Here is a 19,582-nt window from a genome sequence, read left to right as displayed (position 1 = left end):
ACACACTGTCTGCATGGGACACACAAGTTTGCCCAAGCTACAGCAGTGATGTAATAAACTAATTATCGTGTAGAGGCTTTAATGAATCATGGAAGTGGTATCTTATATCTCAATTTTCAACACAGAGTGCCAATGGCTAGCTCTCATTTACAACCATTGGCAGGGTCTGTTTTGTCTTTATGGAGCAAGCAGAATTTCTGTCTGTATCAAGTAGGCTTGATCAACACTAAAGTGGCCACGGGTGTAAAATACAAAATTCCATCTGTTTATTCTTTATTACAGAAAATAAATAAGAATAACCTGTTTTATATTGGCAGACTGAAACGGTAGTATTGATCACAAAGGATGATCTTCTTGATTATGCAATGTACAGCGAGTTGGTCACTGATATCACTGCAATGATCTTCCAACTTACCAGTGCAATTACATCCTGTGCACAACTTGACACTGGGCAACGAAGAATGGCATATGGTTGGTCCTTGGATACATTGTACACACACACCAGGAAAGTCTGGTCGTCAGTGATGTCAAATTGATTGTCTGAACACTGGGCAAATCGAAAAGACAAACTTACTTAAATTGTGTTCTGAAAATAATCATGCAAGTAAACAAGACACTAAGAAACTAGCAGTAATTAATTGACATAGTCAATAGAGCTGGATAATAACTGTTATTAGTAACACAAGAAGTATTTCCTAATATCAACTGAGTGTAATTGGATGAGTTGTCAAAATGGCCACATACCTCTATAATTATTGAATTTGAAAACATAAAACACAAATAATCCTGTGTTCTAATTTCTGCAGTGTTCACGCTAGCACTTGCCACACTTGCAAAATGTGATAATACGGATAGGGCCAATGTCCCTGAACCTACTATAGACACGGATACAAAGTTAAGTATTTCCTGAATGTATGAAATTAGCTCACTAAGATCATCCTAGGGATCTGTATACCAAAAATTAATGCTGTCTGACCAGCAGTTTTGAAAAAAAGGGACCTAATAGTCAACAGAGCTCGGCTGTGTATGTAGAAAATAACTTTTAGTGACAGATGTGTTGATGATGAAGGTGGATATCTTTGATAGCTCATTTCAGGATGGCCTGACCAAAAATGACAAAATTAGCTGCAAAAATACAAAATTGATGATTTCATCATAATTTCAATATATTACATTAAGATATACCCTAGGAACCTGTATACCAAATATCAAAGGTATCAAACAAGTAGTTTTTGAGAAACAAATTTTTTGACCAAAAATGGCAAAAATTGCCCCAAAAATACAAAATTGCAGATTTCATCATAATTTAAATATATCATATTTTGATCATCCCTATGAATCTGTATACCAAATATCAGACAAGCGCTTTAGAAAAAATAAATTTTTGACCAAAAATGACAAAAAAATTCCTTAAAACAAGCGACCTAATGGCTGATATAGCTCCACTGTGTTTATGTAGAGAATAACTTTTTTTGACACATGTTGATGAAGAAGGTGTAAAATTTTGATAACTCATTTCAGTGGCCAGAAAAAAGTTGTTACAATAGCTGCAAAAATACACAATTGAAGATTTAATCATAATTTGAATATATCACATTGGATCATCCCTAAGAACATGTCACCCAAAGCTATTTGAGGAGTAGTTTTTTGAGAATAAAATTTTCTGACCAAAAATGGCAAAAATTGCCCCCAAAAATAAAAATTGCAGATTTCACCATAATTTCAATATATCATAAATTAAAATATTCCCTTGGAACCTGTATACCAAATATCAAACCTATCGCCTTGCAGTTTTTGAGAAACACATTTTTTGACCAAAAATGGCAAAAATTGCCCCCAAAATACAAAATGGCAGATTTCATCATAATTTCAAAGTATCTTCACCTATAGAAACCTGTATACCAAATTTCAAAGCTATTAGACCAGTAGTTTTTGAGAAACACATTTTTTGACCAAAAATGGCAAAAATTGCCTTAAAAATGCAAATTTGCATATTTCTGCACAATTTGAACAAATCTGAAATAGATCATTCCTAGGGAACTATGTACCAAATATCAAAGCTATCTGACCAGTGGTTTTGAAGAAGAAAATTTTTAAAGATTTTTTTACCAAAAACGACAAAAATTTCAGGATGGCTAGACAAAAAAAGTTTTGACATATCAGCGTAACTACGAAAATTTAACAATTGACATGATACTGCTACAAGTAAGCAAGCCACAAACTGAATCTATGTACCAGATTTGATTCTGATCTGATAAGCCATTTTTGAGATATCAGGCGCACAGACTGACGGACAAAGAGACAGACAGACAGACAGACATCGGTGCAACATTAGCTCACTGTGTGAACAGGTGAGCTAAAACTTGCCCTAAAATACAAATATGCAAATTTCACCATGATTTGAACAAATCTAACTGAGGTCACCCTAAGTAAACTTCATATCAAATTGCAAAGCAATCAGACATGCAGTTTCAGAGAAGATTTTTTTACCAAAAACAGCAAAAAATGCCCCCAAAATACAAATACGCTAATTTCACTATGATTTCAACAAATCTATGTGAGGTCACCACAAGTAAACCGCACATCAAATTTCAAAGCAATCAGACTTGCGGTTTCAGAGGACAAGGCAATTGTAGACGGACGATGGATAGACAGATGGACGATGACAATGGAAAATCAGCCTCTTTGATAAGCTCTGTGTCGCTGACAGCGGAGCTAAAAAGCAAATATTTAAGTCAATGAAATATTCACTATGAGTATAGGACCACACATTGCTTAGCTTCCCCTTTTCACTCACCTTATCTTTGCTTTGAAGAATAAACCTACCACCTTCCTTCCATTTCGCCTGTGTTTCAAGTATTTTGTCATCTTTTTCCAACTTTCTGTAAGTTTTTTCTTTTGTTTTTTCCTGTCTCCATCCAACCTGAATTTCTTCTATCAACACAAACTCACTCAGTTCTTCAAATGATCTACCTGATTTTCCGAGAGCCTGTTCAAAATGTAAGAAGTTGACATTCCAATAAATTATTTTCATGCTAGTGACTAGTTTTGCTTTCATAGATAAGCTACCAATTGAACTTCAAGTTAACCTAAACACTACCAATTGAACTTCAAGTTTACCCAAACACTACCAATTGAACTTCAAGTTAACCTAAACACTACCAATTGAACTTCAAGTTAACCTGAACACTACCAATTGAACTTCAAGTTTACCCAAACACTACCAATTGAACTTCAAGTTAACCTAAACACTACCGATTGAACTTCAAGTTTACCGAAATACAACTTAATAGCACTACATAAATACATCACAGAATGTACACAGTAAAGCTTACGTAGATCCTATATATATACGCAAACGTCAACAAAAAAATCAGACAGAGAAGGATTGACAAAAATAAAAAGGTGGGAGAGTGGGAAAAAAATAAAGGATACATACAAAGGATCAGGTGAAAAAAAATATAATGCTACCTCTTCAATCTTCTAGACCCCCCTACCCTGGATATCAAATGTTCCACCCCTTTTACCGATATTGACCACACCGGTAGGTGACTGGATGCTGTACGTTGTGGGTTTGAACCCCGAATGAAGACACTGTATTGAAATAATCGAAATCATACCAGTCCATAATCCAATAACACTAGGTCAGAATTCGTGAGACAATAGTTGTAAACATAGAGACAAAACAGCACAGAACAGACAGTAAATAGACAGTAAACAAACAAAGTTAAATTCATGAAAGAAAGATATATGGACCTCTGGCCAAAAGACCAAGAAGTGATGTCAGGTGTTTCAAAAATAGTAAGCGCATCCTGCCCCACATGTGGCACCCGCCATATATCAATCTATAAGTCAGATAGGTAGTTTACATAAAGAACTACAATGGGCAGATGGACAGAAGTTTAAAATATGTGATTCAACTATGTACAACTTTGAGATTTTTTAATTAATGCTATCAGTGCTATCATTTGACTGTAAACAGCACTTAAGTTAGTTACAGACAGTAAAATGTCTTCTACTGTGGAGAGTGATTATGACATCTGGAATTATCCTGGATCCAAATTTCTTATTAGTTCTTGTGTGTCTTACATTGAAAGTTGCAAAAATTGGTCCGCAATGAAATGATTAACATCAGCTTTGTTTTCTGGATCAAATTTTACTACAAAATTGAGACCAAATCTGACAAAATTATGTTCACGGCCTTCAAAACTGTCTCACAACATATTCTGGGTTGGTATAGATCATTTAAGGTCACAGACTGAGAAATTGCTTAAAATATGCAACTTTTGGGGTATCCCAACACTTTGAGCAGAAGACTTATCAAATAACATCCCTATGGACTTTATACCAAATTGCATTGGTATCAGACGATTAGTTTTTGAGAATGGTTTTTTTGACCGAAAATGCCAAACTGTCTTAAAAATACAAATTTGCCTATTTAAGGACAATTTCCACACATCCAACTATTGTCATCCCTGAGCGTCTGTATACCAAATATAAAAGCTGTTTGTCCAGCGGTTTAAAGAAAAAAGATTTTTTAAGATTTTTTGATCAAAATTGACAAAAATCGCCCCAAAATGGTAATTTTTCCAATTTAGTCGTAATTTCAACAAATCAGAAGGGTAACTCCCTTGCAAACATCCAACCCACATTTCAGAACACTTGGGCTGGCAGTTTCAGAGTAGAATAATTTTTACTTAAAATGAGGAAAATAAACCAAAAATTCAGCAAAAATAAAATTCAAGATATCTTCATGATATAAATAAAACTGTATAAGGTCCAACTAAGGTCCTTGCAAACTAATTTTCAAAGCAATCAAAACAGCTATTCTAGAGTTAGTGATTTTTCACCATTTACACATTTTTTAAGCTCACTTGCATAATTTGGGCAGTGCAAACTTCATTTGAAGAAGAACCCATCTATAGCCTTGTATGCATCCACACACCAAATACCAAGCTAAAAAGTGCAGTGGTTCGCGAGTTATTGATGTTGACAGACATACTTTACGTACATACATACACACATACATACAGACACCACTGACTTCAGCTTATACGATAACCTAGCATCGGTATACCAAATGTGAGCTAATAAAATGAGACAACGATATTGTTTTAAGGTAAGATACTGTAGAATGAGCCTTGCTGACAGATATTTGGACTCTGAACAAAATACCTTATTAACCTACCAATATTTGGACTCTGAACAAATACCTTATTGACCTACCAATATTTGGACTCTGAACAAGATACCTTATTGACCTCCCAATATTTGGGAGTCATTTTGAAGTTCATGGAGTAACTCAAGTTTTATTGAGCCTTTGTTTGTGTATATCAAAACATTTTATTTTTCCTAGAGTCAACATCTCAGGGTGGCGGCCATTTTGAATTTCAAGTGTGAGTAAATTTTGGGTAATTAGTTTCTAGTACAAGTTTTATATGGTGACGCTCTGATTTTGTATCATGGAATTCGGAAAGGAATAATTTATATGTTTCTCATAGCAAGTTTGAGTGAAAGTTCAAGTAATCAAATTCATACTAAATTTAATCATTGAAGAAAAAGTCAAAGCCATTTCAATGCCACTTTCTGCATGGATTTTAAATTCATAGAATTCACTGGAAATAAAATGGTTAATATGTGTGCATGTAAGTTAGATTGTTGTCTTTGTGCTATCACTAGCAATATTGAAAGCACAAGTCATTGCTGATGACACAGTCCCGCTCGCACCATTAATTGTGATGCATGTTGCACACTACAATACAATGACTGTGTGCCAAGTTTGAATGAAATATGTTCAGGGATAGTTGAGTTATGGTTCAAAAACATGAAACAATCGCAACAAAATGGCCGCCCTGCAACTATATTGGATCTTATCCCAAAATAAATTGACGTGCATATATATATACCTATATGCCATAGTACTTTATCTGTGTACCATCATTGAATGAAATTGGTTCTGGGATAGTTGAGTTATGGTTCAAAAACATGAAAAAATCGCAATAAAATGGCTGCTAGGCGGCCATATTGGATTGTATCGCAAAATAAATTGACATGCATATGTATGCTACAGTACTTTATCCTTGCACACAGTTTGAAAAAAATTGGCTCAGGGGTGACAGAGAAATGGCTGCTGACAGACGGATGGACGGACAGACGGATGGTACTAAATCTAATAAAATATGTAAGCTGCCCTATTAGTCACAGCACTCAAATTAACATGAAAATATTATGTACTGAAAGCTCACTCTTTTTTTTCACCTCCTTACAATGGGCTATGAACATAAAAAAAAATTATTACACAGTAGCCAAATTCAATCATGACAACTTTGTGATGAAAGTCATAATCAATGCAATGTCGTTTCTTCAGTTCATTCATGTTTGACGTCACTTTATCATCCTAAAATGGATATCCTGGTCCAAGAAAACCATGCTATAATATCACTATCATTGTTCTTGGTTGCAAAATGAACCAGACATCCATTTTCAGTATTAGACAGCGAAGCTACTGCAGTGAACTGAGCTGCAATAAAACTGCTTACATTAATTAGTTTCAGCTGTAGCTAACGATAACATTAACGGAGTAAGATGACACAAGATCGGCTTTAATTCTGCATGTGGGCAGTCAAAATAAATTAACAGAAACTGCCCAGTTTTACGATTGGCACCCTGTGTTCAAGATTGAGATACAATGTAACATTACCATGCACTGGTCCATGTACAAGTCTTGTTAATTTCAATTTCCCCAGACACACTGTCTGCATTAGACATACAATGATACAATTTTACTTGATGCTATTGCATTGAGCTCATAAAAGTGTGTTGCGTCAATAAACTAATTATTGAGTAGAGGCTTTATGAATGGAAGTGGTACCCTTACTGAAAATTATTTCTACTGCAAATTTGCCGTAATTTGCTGCAAATATGCAGTAAGCATATAGCTTGCAGGAAGGAGTTGCAGAAGTTTGCAGGTAGATGTGACCCTCCTGCAAACCCTTAAGTCAGTTTGCAGCAAATTTGTGGTAAACGACTAAGTTGCTGCAAATTTGCGGCAAACCAGATTATTGCTGCAAATATGCAGCAACACATGATTGACATATTTCCCACTATTTCATTACCAGGGAGTACACACTACACACTGAGTACTGTTGCACTTCGTGACCAGTCATGTGTAAGCAACATAAAATGATCTTTCATTTATATTTTATGTTCCTTTATTTCATAACAGACAATCCACTTTTTAAATTATAATAACTGGTAATGCTAGATAATGACAGCTTCAGTTATGCTGGTGAAAGCATTGCATGGATATAGAGTGCATCTATAGTATATACTGTAGTGACATGATGTAATAAAAGTGCCCTTTGACAATCTGGTTGGGTAAATTATGGTTGGATTGAAACTGAATTTTTAGGGAAACAAATTTTTGAAACAGGGACTTGTCTGTCTTGCAAGTTACACCCTGTATTTTCTGCGAATGATGATACCAAAATGCAAACAGTTTCGAACGAAATGTGCATTTGATGATGGTCTGTAAGGACACGTCGTAGACTTTTGTTACTGCAAAGCTGTACAGTAATGTTTCCGCTACTACCTCCAAGCAGAGTAGTGGCCGTGCTCCAAGCTATTCATCCCATCAATATAGTACATGTATACGGTACGTACAATGCACTGCAGCTTACTGAGTCTGTCATCGATGCCGCTGACAAAATCTCGCCTTCTGATAACATGGGTCGAGGTAAAAGGCTTTTGTCCATTTGTCCATGTTTTCAGCGTTAGAGTTGTATTGCCGAGCACAAATTTGAGATTTAGGATTACACTCCATCCCGAGTCGCTGTACGAAAATTCAAAGCGCCGCTTCACCAACGTCCAACACGTCCTGTGTATCAGCTGCGAGCAGCCGACATGTTTACACTTCTCCGGTCACGGTTCATCAAGGTCAGTTCGCGCATTGATATTGATTCTTCGTGCTGAAAGAATTTTTACTCTCTTTTTAGTCTTTCTATGATAAAAATAACCATTTCATAAACTAATAAATTAAATGCTATATTAAGTATGAAATATAACGGATTGGTGCAGATGTAGAGTCAATTCCAGCATTTAAAAACGGGACTACATTATCAATCGCGTAATGATTTATAGATCGCACTTCCGTTATCGCCATGAGGCTTGATCGGCGCGAAGTTAGATTTTAGTACCATCGGCCAGTGTCGGTTGCGTACTTGTGATCAGGGAGTTATCTAGTGGACAATTTCGTGATCTTTCTATGGAATCGCCAGCCAAATGATATCACATAGTTGCAAAAACGTGTATACAGTACCAGGGACAGGCGGAGTTCTAAATTTGTGAAGGCGAGCGGCAGTAAAGATGCCGACTATATTTTCTGAGTACGGTATTTACACACAGCATGGTGAGACCTGCAACCGGACCAGGAATTGTCCAGCGTCTGCGAGCCGTTCAGAAATGAAGTCAATGTACCGTTCGTCTGTACATCGATCTCTATAATTATGTTCTGTATCGTTGTATTGCAATCTTTACCTAAAGATAAATTTTCGTTGAGTACTGATTCATACTGAATTCACTTTCGTTTCACAACAGTTACTTACAGTAAGTGCTGCACAAGACCACTAATTCATTTCCCATAGGCCACCACAGTAGCGTTGAGCTCGATTTTCCTATTTTAAAACATTCAGCGGCACGAATCCTCTTAACAGGTGTTAGGTCAATGTCAGCTTGACTACTGATTAATTTTTCGTGTGGGCAAGTCCACGGAAATTTTGAGATAGCGATGAAAATAGCGCCCTCAGTGGTGTTTTTGACAAATTTCAGGCTTATTGTTATGATTTCTATTAGCCCTAGAACTCCTCATATTACCACCAAATGCTCCAGCCATTTTTCACAACAGTCTGCATTTTGATTCAGGCAGAAAAATATCTTTACAAAAATTCTTGACGTTAAAGTTCAAACTAAACTAGCATCCATGTAGATATCAAAACTTCAAGGTCTGCACTATTTTTCTTCCGAACTATCTTCGTGGGTAACGAACCCGGAAGTGAATTAGTGATCTTGTGCCAATATAGTGAACCTTAAATTGACAAAAGTGCACAATTTTAACACCAATCAAAGTACTGGTGGATGTGAATCAAATACTAGAATAAAAGAAAATTTAACCTTACACTTTAATTGCTGCAACTGCCTCAAGACATACATTCATTGGCCCTATGGCAGCAATTTGCGTCACCTTTGTACCAAGCCATATGACATAAAAACATATTCCTGGCAAAGTAATTTTGTGTCCCAAACACTCATATCAAAATACTTTTGCAATTGCTTAGTAGTGTTCTTCCCATAAAAGATAATGTTTTCACAAATAGCAATCCCTCCCCAATTAAACCCCGATTTCAGGGATTAGGCCTATTTTCATCGACATTTTACGGTAATTTTGAATTATAAACTTCTCTGTAGAAAAACGCTTTGGATGGATTTGCACGAATTTTTTATAAAAGCAAGAAATTGTATGTCTAAACAATAAAAGTACTGGTTTGACAAATTAAGTTGAATTAGGGGAGAGAAATTGACAAAAAGCTATGCCATACCCCTATTCCTGACTGAGTCCAATATGGCCGCCAGCAGGGATTTGGGCCCCCCAAGTATATCAAAATTAGTCTCTGAGCTGGTTTCCACATACCTTTATATTTCCAAGTATTGTTCGGAGTGATAGAAAGTGCAAAAGGTTGTTATTTTTCAGCATAGGACATCATACGTACTGAAATATGTCCCCCCTATAGGGCTTCCTTTGGGCCGTCAATTAGGCACAAGACCACTAATTCATTTCCCATAGGCCACCACAGTAGCGTTGAGCTCGATTTTCCTATTTTAAAACATTCAGCGGCACGAATCCTCTTAACAGGTGTTAGGTCAATGTCAGCTTGACTACTGATTAATTTTTCGTGTGGGCAAGTCCACGGAAATTTTGAGATAGCGATGAAAATAGCGCCCTCAGTGGTGTTTTTGACAAATTTCAGGCTTATTGTTATGATTTCTATTAGCCCTAGAACTCCTCATATTACCACCAAATGCTCCAGCCATTTTTCACAACAGTCTGCATTTTGATTCAGGCAGAAAAATATCTTTACAAAAATTCTTGACGTTAAAGTTCAAACTAAACTAGCATCCATGTAGATATCAAAACTTCAAGGTCTGCACTATTTTTCTTCCGAACTATCTTCGTGGGTAACGAACCCGGAAGTGAATTAGTGATCTTGTGCCTGCTGAGATTTTTGCAGATTGTAGCCGTCCTGTATGTAAACAACATACGGCGAGTTGTCCGCTGTGGACATTTTAATCATTATTAATTTAATTTCGATCATGAATATTTATGCATTTTCTGCTTCAATTTTTCAACTTGATTATGTCTCATTTTCAAATAATTATCGATTTCTTTCATGAAATTTACAATGTTTGGTCAAACGGTAAAGACTTACACTCTTCCCTGAACGATTTATATTTTTCAGAATCCATTGCTGGTACACTAAAGGGGACAAGAAATTCAGAGAACAGAAAGCCAAATCACAGCCTTTGACAGTAATGTAAATGTTACATGAAACTTCTCAAGTCAAAAGAAAATCTTTACATGATCATGACACTTATGTGGCATGAAATGAACATGGCATATAAAATAAATTGTACCACAATTGAATTTAACCTTTTTTTCTCTGTCATCTTTTTGGTTATAATAACTTTATTTGCGCTGACCATTGTTTCTCGTGAAACTGGTATTTCAGAGTTAAGTTGGATAAATAATATTTATATATTGGCCGACTGTGGACAGCACAAGATGTGTTTTATCCAACTAAACTCTGAAATACCAGTTTCACGAGAAACAATGGTCAGCGCAAATAAAATAATTTGCTGTATGGAGTTTGCGGCAAATTTTCAGTAACATTCAAATTAATTTGCCGCAAGTTTGCTGCAAGGATTGTGCCGCAAATTTGCTGCAAAGAGTTTGCAGCAACGTTGCGGCAGGGAGTTTGCTGCATATTTGCAGCAAGTTCACAAGAAACCTAATTTGCATCTGAAAAATGAACCACCCGCATATTTGCGGCAAATAGTTTGCTGCAAATTTACTGCAAAGCTTGCGGCAAATTTGCAGTAACAGTTTGCGGGAGGCCTAAAATTTCGGTAAGGGGTACCTTGTCTGTCAATTTTCAACACGGGGTGCCAATCGTTAGCTCTCATTTACAACCCTTGGCACCGGGGCCAGTTTTGTCCTTATACATTACAGCAGAATTTCTGTCTGTATCAAGTAGCATTGATACAACACTAAAGTGGCCACGGGTGTAACACACTACCAATCTGGTTTGAAACATTTTATTGCAGGAAAACAAATTATTGGTTATACAAACGTTTAAAATTATATCAATGCGTGTGTGTGTGTGTGTGTGTGTGTGTGAGTGAAATAGAGAGAGAGGGGGAGAGAGTTTACACTACCTTTGTTTGGTCTTGTGTGAAACAGTACTTAATTTTTCGACAAACATCGATTTTTCTACTTTCAAAGTCAAGATTATCTAGTGTTTCAAAGCAGTGTTAGCTGTCAGTTCTCATGCACAAGTAGGTGCCCATCTGCTAGCTGATGTTGTTATAATGTATTGTAACAATTTGAAACTTTTTGTGTAGTGTAGTGTGTTATAACAGGGCAGTTTCTGTTAATTTATTCTGACTGCCCACATGCAGAATTACAGTCGATCTTGTGTCATCTGACCCCGTTAATGTTGTCGACTTTGCCAGCTAGCTACAGCTGAAACTAATAAGTGTAAGCAGTTTTATTGCAATTCACTGCAGTAACTTCGCTGTCTAATACTGAAAATGGTTGTAACGTTGTATTAATGATGAAGGGATAAGTTGCTCATTATTGCACCAAGAGCTACACTTGATAAACTTTTGTATCAATGTTACTTATGTACAGAATGATTTTAATAAAAATGATTACAATTACTGCTGTGTTTGGCACATCCTAGGTGCATCATTGAATTGATATTATAAAATGCAGATTAACTGCTTCAATTTTGCTGTGTCGGTGCGTCCTGGGACGCAACACAATACAATTAGGAATAATGGCTGCAAATTTTGCAACATTGGTCTGTCTCAGGTACAACACTGAATCGATATAATCAAATTTCAAAAAGTTTACTCTTACATATCATAGTTTAGAGTAACAGATTCCATTCCATTAAATTTACCTGTGCAATCACTTCCTGGGCAGTAGTCTCTTGTGTTACTTTCAGATTGGAACATGGTTCACTTGGAATCACTCCAAACACTGTCAAATTTAATGTTCTTCTCTTCTTACCCTCGCCAAATATCTATCCAATTAAATAAAAATAGTGACAATATCACTGTTCGCTCCCACATAGTTATCAAAACAAGCCAACAATTGTATGAAATATGGACATACATACAGAGAGACTGACATACACAGACTGGCACAGAATGATGACATTGGCCCTCAAGTGTGCCTTGGCCATGAAGAGTGATAAAGATATAACAAACAGCTGAATGTAATGATAAAATAGTTAAGTATAGGCCTATTAAAAGGCACTGGGAGTGAATATGTTACAGCAATTTAGTTAGTTTCTTTTCCTTTTCTACTTCTGTGATAATTTTTAAGACAATCAATCTGCAAGGCAGTTTATGTATTGAAAAATAATTGTGTTATCTTTTACAAGCACACAGCAAACTGTTCTTAATTTTTCATTTACAATATTTGACATAGACTGAAATACATAACATGCAACCAATGTTTACATTTTGCCCATACACCAGATACATGGAGAGCTTTCAACATACAATCATTAAGTCAGAAACCCTACAGCCAAAAGTAAACATTGTTTTCTTCCAGAACAGCTGGTGAATCCACATCTGGAACAACTTACAAAATTAACCAATTACACAAGGATGATGATACAAGAGATAAAGTTAAGAAATTGAACTATGGTGAACTTGACTATTCCTGTCAAATCCTTACCTAACTTGACATCTTAAACTAAAATACACTGCATGGTTAATTGCGCTCAAAAATACATTGGGGTAGATCATTTGATATAGGGAGGGGAGGTGTCTGGAAGATTGATGAGGTACATTATTTTTTTTATCTGATACATTGTACATCCTTTTTTCCCCCCACTCTCCCACCTTTTCTTTTTGTCAAACCTCTGCCTGATTTTTTTATTGTCATTTGTTTGCAACTTTTTCCAAAATCTGCCAGGAACCCCCCTCCCTCACTCTTAAACACTGAAAAAATTTTTGAATATATTTGTTGGAAACCAAACTTGCTAAAATCACCTCGGCTATGGTTTCTAATGATTTGTTTACTGCATTTCAACACCAAATACAGTTTACCATACCAAATGCTCCCCGCAAAAAATCTTAAAAATACAAAATGAAAGATATCCCAGTAAAATTGACAATTTTGCAAAGTTGCCGCAAAAATTCAAAATTCCGGATTTCAACCTAATTTCAATATATCATATTAACGAAAAACCCTAAGAGCCTGTTTACTAAATATCAAAGCAATCAGACTGGTAAATTTTGAGAAACAAATTTTTTTGACTAAAAATGAGAAAAATTGCCCCCTAAAATACTAGATTGCAGATATATTTCATCCTAATTTCAATATCTAGCCTGTACACTAAATATCAAAGCTACCAGATCAGTAGTTGTGGGAGAAAAAAATTTTGACCAAAAAAGGCAAAAATTGCCCCCAAAATAAAACCAGATATGAACTCTAAATGCTCACGTGTTTCATTATATATTGCAGTTATGTGTAAATTTGACCTTTGCCACATGTTTGCAACTTGATTGAAACAATTATGATCAACATAATAAACAATATTCACCACAGATTAACTCTATAGGTCATTAAGTATTCAAATATGTAATTAGCTGAAATAAAAAAATTGATTTCTTTGACTGCTATCATTCTATCACCATTTTATATAGCAAGTGTAATTAATTGCCTTTGGTCAAGTCCTTCAAACTATATATTCCAAACTTTGAAAGCTCATTAGATATGCAAACTATAAATTAGCTGACATGAAAATTTAAGTGCAAAATGATTCCAATATTGGTATAACCAGGTATAATCATCAATGTACATAGCATGTTATGCCAACTTTGATCAAATAAATGCAGGTATATATCTCCAATTAGGAAAGTTAATTAAATACACACATTAGGAATTGGCTGAAGCAAAAATGCTTAATGCTTTTCAATAATGTTAGCCTACATAATAGTATCTTTAATGTACATAGCAAGTTTCATCAATTTTGGTTATGTAATTCAATATATATCCCTAATTTCAAAAATACCGTCAATGACGCTGTACCTTCTCTAATGTGTGGCCAGGTCAGGTAATTGGTTGTTGGCATGGAGTTGTTGGTAAATAGTTGATGATGTAGGGGCATGAGGTGGGATATGGACCAAGAACCCAAAAGATGATTAATACATCAATCAAAAAAATTCTAAGCTACAGTATAAACTGCCTAAAGATAGTTCAATGTGGAAAAAAAGTTAAAATTCAGAAATAAGAATTAACAGTCCAAAATAGTAATGACGCACTTCCTTACTGACCTGAGTGCATGTGAAATACACAACCTGGCATCTGTAAATTAAATGTATACCAAGTGATCATTTTAAGTCACTTTTAACTGTTTTTAATGGATTTTCCAAAGAGTCCTGTGAAATGATGAAAAACGCTTATCTGGTCTTGTGTTTGTATAACTTCATGGCTGATAATTTTCATAGTATTGAAAAAAATTGAAAGTGAAGAAATTACTGTTTTTAATAGGCATATTTTCCTTGAAATACATGACCGTGTAAAGAATATTGCTAAAAGTGTTTAAGAGTAAATTTCTTTTCAAAAAATAATTTCATCTGTGACCAAAGGATTTTTATTCGTTGAGTTTACAAATTCAAACATTGCAATTTGTTCAATCATCTTGTGCAGTGCAAAATTTATAAAATGACTGAAAAACAAAAAAAATTGGCAGAATTACAGTCTTGTGATGTAAAATTATGGGTTGACATCACGATAACTGTTAATCTGTTTGAAGTACTAATATACTATAATTTAAAAAAGAAAAGTTCATGCAGAAACGGTAAAATATATTGTCAGCAATGTAGTGTTAATTTTGACTTTACATCAAAATATGCCTTTGCTGGATACCAAATATATAGAGCGAAATATTAAAATCAGCCATGTTCAGCAAAATCCACACAACAGCATTGATCCTTTTCTAATTTGATTTGATTTGCTTATGTTATCCTTGTATGACAGTCAGTACAATATGGAACTTGAACACAACACAGTGAATAAGTATGCTGTAAATGAAATGGTGTGGCTTCATCCACATGCAGCAATAGGAGTGCCTTTGTCTCTCACCCCTCATTTCCAACCTGTCCCATCCCTGAAAAAATAGTTGGTCTTATATTTATTATGTTAATAATTTCTGTATTTGTTAAAATGTGCGCATCTCAAAACTTTTGATCATAAACATTTTCATTGTTTTTTATAGCTAACCAGTCAGTTAACGTGTTTATTTTGAATATTTGCGCATTTTTCCTCAGTATTTGACATTTTCTGAATACCTTCTTATTCAGTTTGTCATTTTCTAAAGTTTAAATGCTCCATTGTGTGGTCAAGCTTTCCACAAGCATCAAATGTGGTACTTCATATAGGAGGGTCTGCCTCTAGAGGGCGGGCATCATGAACAGTGTTTGTTGATTAATTCCTCCACGTAAACTTCTGATTGTACTGTAAACATTGAACATGGCCGACGTCCGATTTTCCTGTATAAAACTCTCACTCATTTTCGTTCATATGACTCTGAGACTCCAGGAAACGATTGGGAAGAAAGGGTTATCTTGAAATATTGAGGTACTCGCCGATATTTTGCAAAATTAAATGAGAAAAGATGCAAGGAAAATGCCGACAGGCTTACACAATGACAGTTTTCAGACTCGGAGGCATATGATCATCTCTGCAGATTATGCAACAGGCCCAGATCACGTGAGGCCATGAGGGGATATCCACGCAACTCGGTACCAAACACTAGCGCTCACAGAGTGAGCAAACACAAAGTGAGTACCCCTAACGTCAGCTCAGTAGTCTATAATAGATTGTAGTCAACTAAGAAACCTTGGAGAAAGGCTTAACACCTGAGCCATGAACACCCCCACCAGTTTATGATATGACCCATCACAATGGCATGACGTCAACGGATCTTGACAGACGGAAGTCTTGACAGACGGAAGTTCTTGACAGCAGCATACTGGTTTTCAACTCTAATACCTTCTCTGTCTATAAATAGACACGAGAAGGTAAAAATTCATTAAATATGCAAATTAGGAGCTGGATGAAGTAAAAATGCTTAATGACTTTCAATAATGTCCTATCTTAGCATCTTTAATGTACATAGCAAGTTTTGTCAACTTTGGTTTAGTCAATACAGATAAATATCCCTGATTATGAAAGTTCATTAAATATGCAAATAAGGAATTGGCTAAAGTTTAAATGCTTAGTGACTTTCAATAATGCTCTATCATAAGGGCCGTTCACATTAGCCAAAAAAGACTAGGCCCTTGTCCTAGCCAGGTTCGTGGCCGACCAAAATAACAGGTGTGAACGGTTCTGGCCGGCCACTGTCCGGACAATTTCTGTCCTAGTCGAGAGGGGTGGTTTGTGGCCGACCCAGGTCTCTGGCCGAGCAGTAAACAGCGTATGTGAACGCGTTTTGTCCGACTCAGGTCCCAGTTGACGCCCTCTGTAGTTGACATGCAGTGTAGTCTTTGACCTATTCGACGATTCAGTATCATTTAGACATGGCGAGTCGAGGAGTCAACTGGGCTACGGAAGAAATCAAGTTTCTTTTAGGCATTTGGAACGAAGATATGGTGAAAAATCTGATGGACGGCACGTCAAGGGATCGAATCGCCTACAATATCATCTCACAGCGTTTGTAATAAAGGGAAAGCGGCTGCACACATCGCCTACACTATTTTTTCGTTCTCTGTGTTTGTGTTTGATCATGGAGGTCTCTACTACCTCCATGGTTTGATTTTGTGTGTTTGGCTATTGGTGTAGATATAAGCCATGGCGAGACGTAGCCGTAATCTGGCTGTCGAATGACAGGGTGATCCTTTGACCCCAGCCTTTGACGCTACGTTTCGAAACCAGTGTGTGGTTTCTTCCTCAGTCGCTTTTCTTTGGAGATTGCTCTCCTTAGATTTATGTTTCACTGTTCGTGGTTCGTGGTTCGCGATAATTGTTGGTACACCCAAGCCCCAATATACTTAGGGAAACCGCTGGGAATATACCTACATCGCAAAGAGATTAGCTGGCAGCACTATCGCTATGTGCATGAAGTTTGGCAGATCATCTTTCAGTCTATTTATCAAAACACCGTTGGGTGTCTCATAAAGTAGAGGCCGTTCATTTTGCATGACCGATAAATTACTGAAGTAAAGCATTGACTTTCTATGAAGTTAAATTGCTTTTGCCTACATGTATGTGTATCACCACGTCTGCGGTAAATGTCATTGATTTCCTATTTTCCTGAAGTTTCTTGACCGTTTTGTACGAATGACAATTAACTCGCACTTCTCCAACTTGAACAGCCAAGAATCAACTCGCCCGAAACCAATTCGCCCGTTGTTGAGATTTACACGTTCTACCGCGTACCTATACACCCTCCGTTGTCGATTTAGTCTAGTAGAGGGTAGAATCGAGACTGATTTTATTGGAACAAAAATATTTCGCTTGATTGACTAACACAGCCAAATTTTAAGCATTTTCTTCAATTTTAGAAAATAAGTCATCGCCTTTCCTTGACATTTCCGTTTCGTTTGAAAATGCTCTGTCCCCATAGTCGGTGTGAACGCTAAGGTTTGGCCGTACTGACTGAGATATGGCTCCTTCTTTAGCTATATTTTCAGAGTTCGAAAAGATGTCGCCAACTATTCCTTTCAGTGCACACTGCAGGTCTGTCTACGTTTGCAGGAAAAGCTATCGTTGCCTTCCCAACAAATTGAATTCGGGCCGGTTGTATCGGGCCAGTTGGAATGAGTTGGGTTCTGAGTCATGAGTGGTTTGAAAAGGTACCAGTTTTGCACTGGGTAGATCAGAAGCGAAAGGAAGGTTATCAACAGCATCGATGAAATGCCTTTTTTCTCACCGTGTTTTCTCATTTCTCTGTATTTTTTCAGTGATGACAATTTGAAAATAGTAATTTCGTGTCCGCTGATCGTGACGATTTGATAGCTCTCAGAATTCGAAGTACGAAACGTCAGTGCCTCGGGCCATGCCAGGCCGCGGGAGACAAGACAACACATTTTCAAACTTTGAGTCATGCCAAGTTTACTTTCTCGATTGGATACGTTGAGGTCAAAATACGAACTTTGCCATCGATTACCGATTAAAAACTATGGCATTTCAGCATTCTTTGAAATTTATGATATGACTGTCCTTTTCCGTTTTATATTTCTTGAGAAAACTCTACTATGTGCCCACTTTAGTCCGATACCCCCCCCCCCGAATAATGATATATCCGTATGACGCATCCAAATAAATGTGACTGATACAGTGACGTATGTCTGCTTGTGTCATGTCAAGGCCGAGACTCGCACAGGGTGTACTACGAGACGACATCGACTTTGCCTCTAAGCCGAGGTTGTCAGAAATATATCTGAGAAAAAAAGGTCTTCTTCGAAACCACGAAAGCCGTCGATGAAAACTGGAGAGGTTTATATGGCTGACAGTTGAAGAATGTTTGTACGTGACAAATTCCCGCCACGCCGCGGACCAGCAGCAACGACTATCCACACAATAATTTCAACTTGATAATCAGCTCATACATGGAACCGTCAGAAACCCAAACTTTTGTCTGTATTACTTGTAGTTCTCACAGAATTTCGCTACGACATGTCGGATAACAGAACCTCGAAGCCTGGAAGTTTTACAAGTAGTAACTTTTTAGAAACTACATCGGTGCACGGCCGATAAAATACGGGTTACTTACACAACTGTCTATTCTCACTGTCACTCTAAGAATACGCATCTACTTTAAAGCGGTCGGTCGGCAAATCGGTTTCTTCGAAACGAGATTATAAATTAGAGACTTTGAATTTCACTCAAGGAAGCCGTCCGTTTGATGGAAAATTGTCGAAGTACATGCTTGAGGTAAGATGACATATCGCTCGGTGGTGTTAAACGTGAAAAGGTTCATGTTGTACATCATATAGAAAAACTACGCACATTGTAAACCTCGACGTAAACTGATCACTTTATGAAAATAAAAGTTAAAATACGGATTTCACCTCAATGCCGGACGCAAATTACAGTTTTTGTGAGACAGTGGTAATGACGGCATTTATGATGACAACGCCTGTACAAGGAAACGAAGTCAAAGTCATGACAGTACCTACGTTTTCTCTCCTGCACTTTTTCTTCAGGGAAAGTCTGTCGAATTTGGTTGCTTCAACATGTTCCCTAGGCAATGGAATTTACCACAGCAATTCAACAAAAACTGGC

At 36.7% G+C, this 19,582-nt stretch overlaps 1 protein-coding gene across 3 annotated transcripts in view; it reads right to left on the bottom strand.

The window, feature by feature from the left end:
* Positions 1–19,582, bottom strand: part of LOC139120866 (1-phosphatidylinositol 4,5-bisphosphate phosphodiesterase epsilon-1-like) — a 176,136-nt gene that overhangs the window by 12,832 nt on the left and 143,722 nt on the right. For all 3 annotated transcript variants that reach the window (XM_070685485.1, XM_070685486.1, XM_070685487.1), the window contains 3 exons: positions 12,237–12,359; positions 2,798–2,989; positions 416–547 (listed from right to left, as the gene is read on the bottom strand). In XM_070685485.1, coding sequence (XP_070541586.1) covers positions 416–547; positions 2,798–2,989; positions 12,237–12,359 — 447 coding nt within the window. The remainder of the gene's footprint in view (positions 1–415; positions 548–2,797; positions 2,990–12,236; positions 12,360–19,582) is intronic.

The sequence above is a fragment of the Ptychodera flava genome, chromosome 20, assembly GCF_041260155.1.
Source record: "Ptychodera flava strain L36383 chromosome 20, AS_Pfla_20210202, whole genome shotgun sequence".
In the NCBI taxonomy this organism is placed as follows: Eukaryota; Metazoa; Hemichordata; class Enteropneusta; family Ptychoderidae; genus Ptychodera; species Ptychodera flava.
Note: the sequence above shows the minus strand (reverse complement) of the source record. Positions and strands in the feature narration are given on the sequence as shown.